At 34.0% G+C, this 7,573-nt stretch overlaps 1 protein-coding gene across 1 annotated transcript; it reads right to left on the reverse strand.

Annotated features, from left to right (window-relative positions):
* Positions 1-960: 960 nt before the first annotated feature.
* On the reverse strand, positions 961-7,049 carry LOC114319771 (uncharacterized). Its single transcript, XM_028266819.2, has 9 exons — positions 6,307-7,049; positions 5,970-6,155; positions 4,781-4,910; positions 4,588-4,668; positions 4,271-4,470; positions 3,049-3,144; positions 2,853-2,946; positions 2,564-2,680; positions 961-1,268 (listed from the first exon to the last, which is right to left on the reverse strand). The coding sequence occupies exons 1-9, from the start codon at positions 6,415-6,417 to the stop codon at positions 1,165-1,167; spliced, it is 1,119 nt and encodes a 372-aa protein (XP_028122620.2). The 5' UTR covers positions 6,418-7,049; the 3' UTR covers positions 961-1,164.
* Positions 7,050-7,573: the final 524 nt, after the last annotated feature.

The following is a 7,573-nucleotide window of genomic DNA, read 5'->3' on the forward strand; positions in this document are numbered from 1 at the left end:
TCTTTTGTCGTCATAAAATTACAATATTTAAAGTTTTTTTGGAAAAAAAAATATTAAATAATTCTAGAATATCGCGTCATACTATCCACTTGGTGGTCTAACAAATAAAGAACCACAAAACACACTGATAGATAAGTTTTTATTTCACAATTATTTAACAAAAATAAGTCAATATTATTCTACTTGTAAAACTTTGGACTACGTCATTGATTAAAAACACTACGTGAATAATATCATATAATCCAGTGGTGTTTACTACTAGCATTTAGCCCTGTTTGGTAGGACTTATTTTCAGCTTATTTTAGTTTTTTAACTTAATTTAAGCTATTTTTATGTGTTTTGTTCAGCTTAACAATACAACTTATAACTTTTTATAAGTCAAAAATCAACTTATTCTTTGAGTGGAAGAGGAGAATCTTAATTTATAAATCAAAAATCAACTTATGTTCACAACTATAAGTTATAAACTGTTAGGGTATAAATTATAATCACTTTTTCAAAGCTCTACCAAACGGGACCTTTGTCTTGAGGTGAGCTAGTAAGGTCACATCTTGCCCCCATAACTTAGTACGACCATGTATGGTAATTCTGTTTTCTTCCTCAAGGAAGTATCTAAATTTGACAATTAGCACAAGTCATGTTCTTTCTTCATCACTTTACTACTCATGTTCTCTTTTCTTATGTACTTCCTATGAAGAGATGTAGTTTCGCTTTGCTGAAAAAAAGCATTGCATCTTGTTTCACAAGCACACTGAATTCAAAGCAAGAACATTATTGGTTTAGACTCAGAGCTAACAAAGGGTATAAATCTTGATCACTTTGATTCTAACATGATTCCAATCCCAAAAGAGACTAACCCAAGCTTTTAAGAAATAGCCTCTGTTTGGTTTGCAGAATTGGACTTGATTAATAATCCAGGTTAAAATAATCCACATTTGATAGAGCAAAACTGGTCCACAATTAATCCCGAAATAACACTTCTGTGACTGAATCAAAGATTCAATAATTCACAACAAAGCTAAATTTAGCTATGTTTCGGATTAATGAAGAAAAATGAATAAATAATCCAGGGAGGAAATGCATATATTAGCAAACCTTTTTTTCAGAAGGCTCATCATTTTTGCAGCAAGGTACTACATTCAACATAATAAAGACAAAAAAACATCAAGAGAGCTCAGTTATCAGACGCTCGCACTTGTCTTCCAAAATCTTCACAGCTTCAGTGAACAGCACTTCAGGTGGTAATGCTCCAGTTGACTCTATGGTAACTAGTGAAAGGGAAAAAAAATGAAATACATATTAATAACATTTTAATCCTCAAAACCTTACAGAGACAATAGTGAGAAATTAAATTCATCTAAATAAAACATAAGGATAGCGCCAGCGTGCATGCAGGTGTAACAAAGAAAGGGTCCAAGATAGAATTGAGGTGCCTATTAGGCTATGACTAGAATGAGAAACAAGTGCATTGCCAATAATAATAGGTTTACATTAAAGATCACTAAGTCTTACCTTTGTGCATCTGTTATGGATTGAACTTACTAGGAACATTCAAGAGGACATCCCAAGGTACATGTTATCGAAGACGATATAATTCAGTCGACAAAACAAGAGGAATAAACTTTAAGCTAGAACTGCTGAGAGATACTTTAGAAACTAAAATGTTTAAGTTAAGCAGGACTTTTTGGGTGAAGGTAGAGAAAAACTTGATGGGCATGAGGATATAGCTCAAAATAATCATTTTCAATATGTTAGGTAAATTATTTGTAAAAACAAAGAGACTGAGGACGACATGCCCCATAGAATTTGGGCAAGATAATTGTTGTGGAAGAGTGCATCAGAAGTGTTGTGTGATCTTAGGATTTCTATTTAAGTCGTATGAAAAGAACGCATAAGAATGCTAGAAGACCTGCTATAATGTACAATACTGATTTTTTGTTGGGTGGTTAAGAAAAAAAAACATGTTAAAAAAATGTGTGACTAAAATCAAAATATTGAGATGGATGAGCGGTAGTATAGAAAAAGATAAAATATGAAATTAATTCAATAGGAAGAAGTTAAAAATGGCACCAATTGAAGATACAGTAAGAGAACGTAGTTTGAGATAGTATAGTTATGTGCATCTGAGGCCAATTAACACTCCTATAAGGAGTGATTTGATCCATGTGTAGGGTGGTAAAAGTATTAGAGGAAGGACTAGAAGAACTTAGGTTGAGGCAAAAAATTATTACATGAAAATCTTAAACTTAATTAAGGATATAACTTCGAATAAAACTAATTGGAGGAAATGGATCCATATAGCCCACCCCAAGTAATAGGGACAAAGGCTTGTTGAGTTGAATTGTATGAATCTTTCTCTAGCTAACTGAAGTCATATTTGATAGATAACATAGCCATTTGGTCATTTAGCCTCTAATACAGGTATTAGACAAGCTACCAATGCAAATATGTCTTCATTCCAAAGTGGAAATAAGTACAATGGACTCTGTAGACTATCACTATTTAATATAGTCAGGGTTGGACTGCCTAGCTCAGAATGATGCACGCAAACTGGATTACTTACAGATGAAATGATCTTTCACACGACGTAGTGCCACATACTTGTCCCACCCTTCCTCTTGAATGCATTCTCTACACAATGTACAAGCTCGTGGTCGAGCCACAGTTGCCCTCGTCTTACCTGTTCAACAACCAAATCATTACTCAAGAGCCAATATGATAGACAATTTTAACACACACCATCTCACTTATATCCCATCAAGCAATTGAAGGAGGGGGAAAAGAAGGCCATCAGCTTCATTGAGCTTGAGTGTATAATGAACAAATCAGACAGAGAAATTGAATCAATTTACCATTACCAACATCTTCAATGTCAAATACTTTAACACGACATTTTTTTTCAAGCTCTACTGCTTTCTCATCTTTAACTTCTTGCAACAAAACAACCTACAGAAGTAAAAACATAAAAACTCATAACTTTTGAAAGAAACCAGGAGGTGCATTTTTCAGACATATTCACAGAAACTGCTAATTAAAAGTGTCATTTACCTCGGGGAGCATCCTATACCAAGCAGTGGCCACAGGGGACCACTTTGCATGTGTTTTACCCATGCCTTTAACAGCATGTGCTTCCAGTTCAATTTCCTAGAAAAGAAGCATAATTTCATAAAGATAAACGAGACATCCAAAATTAGACCTCATAAACGAGAACTCTAAAATTACCCGCAAAATTTCAAAGAATGTTTGATGTAGGGGCACGGAGTGATTAGAAGACAATGTTATCTCCCCCAACCCACAAAAATGATAACTTCAGTGTGAAGAGATTTGGAGTGACTTAGAGAGAAGTTAACATCTCAGACCCACGTAAAAAGCACTTTAAAATGAGCAAAAATGTATCATGTCCTTCCCCTTTTCTTCTTTTCTCTCTACATCCAGCTTACAAACTAATAAATGTATTCAAGCTTTCTCCTCTCTCTTAACTCTTGGCAAGCAAAGGAGTTTTCAGTAACACATTAATTTAATTGAATCCTCATTTTTTAAGTGATTCCATTCAGTTTGTAGAATCACCAGCCCACTAGCTTTAACATCAACATTTTTTTTTTTTTTGGGTGAATAAATTTAACATTAACATTGTCTACAAAAATCTGGCAATGTTCAGCATCAAGTGCAGTCCTAATAGCATACCCTTGATACATAATACAAGTAATATAAATGTCAATTTTCTTGGCATGAAAGGTAGAACAGCTTTTATTTTTCATATAAAAGCAAGTGCTACAACAACCACTTCGGAGGTGCCAAAGTGAAATACCATTGTCCCAGTGGGCATCTTCTGAAAGAGAAAGAAGAAAAAGAAAAGAGAGGGTTGGGGTGGAGGGCAACTGCATATTCCGAAGGGGCTTACGCACTTGTAACTTTCAGGAGACTAACCAACCAAATTACAATCTATCATTAATTGTGCTCTTATATGGTCAAGAAATGTGATGGAGGTATGTCTAGAGCTTGAAATTATACATGGAAACTCATTAAATGCTGTTGAGAGAGCCATATTTGTTCAATAAACTGGCTTTTATGAGTCATCCCAATGAGCAACTTCATGCTGCTGCAAAAGCAACTCTGAGGCTTTCAATAAATATCAACTTATCGTATTATTTAATAGTTGGGAGATATTTTCAGGAATTGTCAATCCAATATTTACTATGCTGACGAATACTTTTTTAAGCCAAATAAAGCTTAATCACCAACAAAAACATGAAACGAAAGAATACAATACCTGGCCTGGTCCAAGTTTAGATATAATAATATCTGGATGCTTGGGGGCAATGGGATTGTTGGAAAATTCTTGCAAGGAATCTTGACTACAACGAAATGAAGTATATGTCTTTGGCTTTGAGGTTGAATTCGAAGTTGAATTTTCTGTGGCCAGCAGAAACTCACTCCCATTTGGTAACCATTTCAGCTCATCTGATTTTACTGTTTTTTACAGGCATGAGCAACACATCAAGATTCTAGAAAAATGAGAATAATCAAGTGCAGGGAAACATTGAAGCTTTGAGAATTGTATATGTATGTACAACCAATCAACATTACCTGTAAGACGTGGACCACCTCGTTCACAACGGATGTGGAGTTTGAAAACAATGGTGTTCTTTTCATTGGGTACATCATTTTCTGATATAATGGAAGAAAGTTACTTTTCCATTTAGCACACTTGTCGTGAATACACCCCATGTAGGTGTGAAAGAATAAAACATCAAATTAACTACAAGGAATAAGATAAAACCTGACATATAATCAAACAGTCTTGGGTCAACCTTGATTGGGATGAGACCCAATCTATGTGAAAGCACCTCATCTTGGACTACTGATGTATTGTTTGCAATAAGAACCTTCTCAATAGCCATTGTGGGAATCTGCATGCAAAAACCAGTATACAAGAAAAAATTTCATAAATTTAGCACCAAGTGACATACTGCCATGCACCAGCAAACGCAACAGATACTAATGGAGGGATTTCGTGCATTAAATATGTATGTACTCATGTCTCTATGGGTGCCCGTGTGCCTACTTATACACATTGGAAATGGAGCTACTCTTTTTTCTGTTTTTTTTATCACTCAATATATATATATATATGAAAACTCAAGTAGTGGAATATTTCAATCACCAAATCAATACTGAACTCGAAACTGTAAAAACATAATTCCATTCAAATAAAGAAAGGAAGAAAGAGAGGGAGAGAGGGGGGGGGGATTGAATTGAACATTTGGCATCAAAAGTTAACAAATCAAGAAAAGTTTCTATGAAAATCTTACATCACTAACATGGTCACTGTTTGATGGCCTTGTGAAAGAATTATCTCTTCATCTCATTAAATGTGTTCCATAGCCCATCTCTAGTGAGGCATCACAATGATCCCATACCAACATGTAGGGATGTAAAACCAAGCTATTAGAACTCGACTTGTGACTCATTAAAAGCTCATTCAAAATCAGGTTGTTATGTAAACAAGCCAAGATTCAACACCGTTTCAAAAATCGTCAAATTTTATAAGCTCGGCTCAATAAGTATATACACTAGGAAACTATATATATATAATAAAAATTAAAAAATTAAAACCAAGTTAAGTTACTCAAGATCAGCTTAATTATATCTCATTTTCAACCCCAGTTTAAACAACCTACTACTTGGCTGGGCTAGGCTTGTTTACTATTTACTATGCTACATAAAGTGAAAAAATTGTGTCCCAATCCCAACATTGAAATTACAACCATTTCATCAAATATAGATATGATTAATTATATGGGCTATATACTAAATCATATGGAAGACCTCAAAGAAGGCAGACATACGAGTAAGATATGAACAATTATTTGACTGAGGACTTGAACCATGAAAAATCAAACTTGAATTCAACAGATCAATAAGAAATACGAAAATGAGTTTTTTTTTTCCCCCCTTAAAAAGCGCACCTCGGATATGAGGATCCTCCGAAAAGCATTAGCAAGCGAAGCATCGATACCAATCAAGTCAAATTCCATATCATCCTCGGTAAGTCGAATCACTTCCACTTTAAAATTTTTGCGAAAATGGTCCAATCTTAAGCTGTTATCAACTCCCATAGATGCATAAGCACCAGAGTATTGTATGTTCTCTGTCTTTAATCCCAAAAAGAACAAAACCCAGAAATCGTAAGGCACAAACAAAACAATTCAAATACAAAGATAGCAACTTTGTATACATACAAATACATTGAAAGTATGACTATATGAAATAGAATGAAGCAGAGAAGAAGAAGAAGAGTAATACATGAGTAGGAGCATCGGAATTGCAGAGAACGCGGGTTCTCTGGAGTTCGAGATGTGGAGGGAGCTCGCCTTTGGGCACGTCTGGTAAGTCCCAAATCGGAACCTTAGGCATGATTGCTCTCTCTCTCTCTCTCGCTTTGCGTAGCAAAAGAATGTGGATTTTGTACAGAATTGAAGGTTTTGGAGATGAATGAGAGAGAGGGGCTGTGATGTTAGGGTTTAGGGTTTTGGCCAAAAGGTTTTAGTGGGGCTCCTAAAATGTGTGAATCAAATTAGGGTTTAGTTTTGGGAAAATTTTATGTCAGTTCGAAACTTGAAAAATGATTACAATGATAAATTTTATTAATATTAATAATTGTAATTATAATTTTTTTCATACGGATGTAATAAAAATTTTTAATTACTTTTAATTAGTAATTTCTCCTTGAGTTTTTACCCAAAAATAAAAAATAGAGTTAATTTGTTTAAATCAATAACAATAAAACTAACAATTAGAAATTTATACCAAGAAGGATGTGTGCAGTCCAAATTCAATTTTTGTAGAAGTCTGATATTTAGAAGGGGAAAAAGTGTCATATACAAATTTTTTTGTAGTGATTTTTTGATTTTTTTTAATTAAAGTAGTTAGTTATCAAAACAAACCTTGATGAAGAAATGGAGAGGATGAGAGACAAGGGGGAAATGAAAGGATTGAGAGGATGAGAAAATGGATGTTTGGTTGCAAGAAGATGAGTTCTTAGTTACATGATTTGTGCTGCTCCAATTGATAATTTATCTTTTTGCTCATTACAGTGGGTTTTAACAAACTTTTTTAAAGTAATTTTTTTGTTATAGGAAACTTTTGTGAGTCAATTCAAATGAGTGCTGTTATTAGCACCTCATATATTATTTTGGACTTTTTAATTTTTAGCTTTTTTCTTATTACAATAATAATATCAAATAAAATTACTACAAAGGACATCATTAATTTTAGGACACTTCATCTCACAATTACACACACTACATCATGAATTAGGATTTATGAAAATACAAACCTCCATCACTGCCCATCCATTTTTCCTTTAGCGGCAATATTTCCAGTAGTAACGGTGGCAACCATTTGATTACCTACACTTTTCCGGCTATGACAATGAGTGAAAATTTTTCTACCAACCATAACTCCATAAGATGGGAGGAGTACAACAATAAAAATTTAGAGGAGGTTCATAACCTTGATGTTATTCTTAGTTTAGAAGAGATTGGTCTTATAACGATAAGTTTTTTTTAAA

This window comes from Camellia sinensis, chromosome 7 (genome assembly GCF_055761805.1).
Source record: "Camellia sinensis isolate YWXY chromosome 7, ASM5576180v1, whole genome shotgun sequence".
In the NCBI taxonomy this organism is placed as follows: domain Eukaryota; kingdom Viridiplantae; phylum Streptophyta; class Magnoliopsida; order Ericales; family Theaceae; genus Camellia; species Camellia sinensis.

What these genes read in the sequence shown, in the direction of transcription:
- LOC114319771 (XM_028266819.2), bottom strand. Translation starts at nt 6,417, where the DNA reads ATGCCTAAGGTTCCGATTTGGGACTTACCAGACGTGCCCAAAGGCGAG. An exon ending in GGAGGATCCTCATATCCGAG is followed by an intron (nt 4,911 to 5,969) that starts GTGCGCTTTTTA and finishes TTTTGCATGCAG; the next exon opens with ATTCCCACAATGGCTATTGA. An exon ending in GGTATAGGATGCTCCCCGAG is followed by an intron (nt 2,947 to 3,048) that starts GTAAATGACACT and finishes TTACTTCTGTAG; the next exon opens with GTTGTTTTGTTGCAAGAAGT.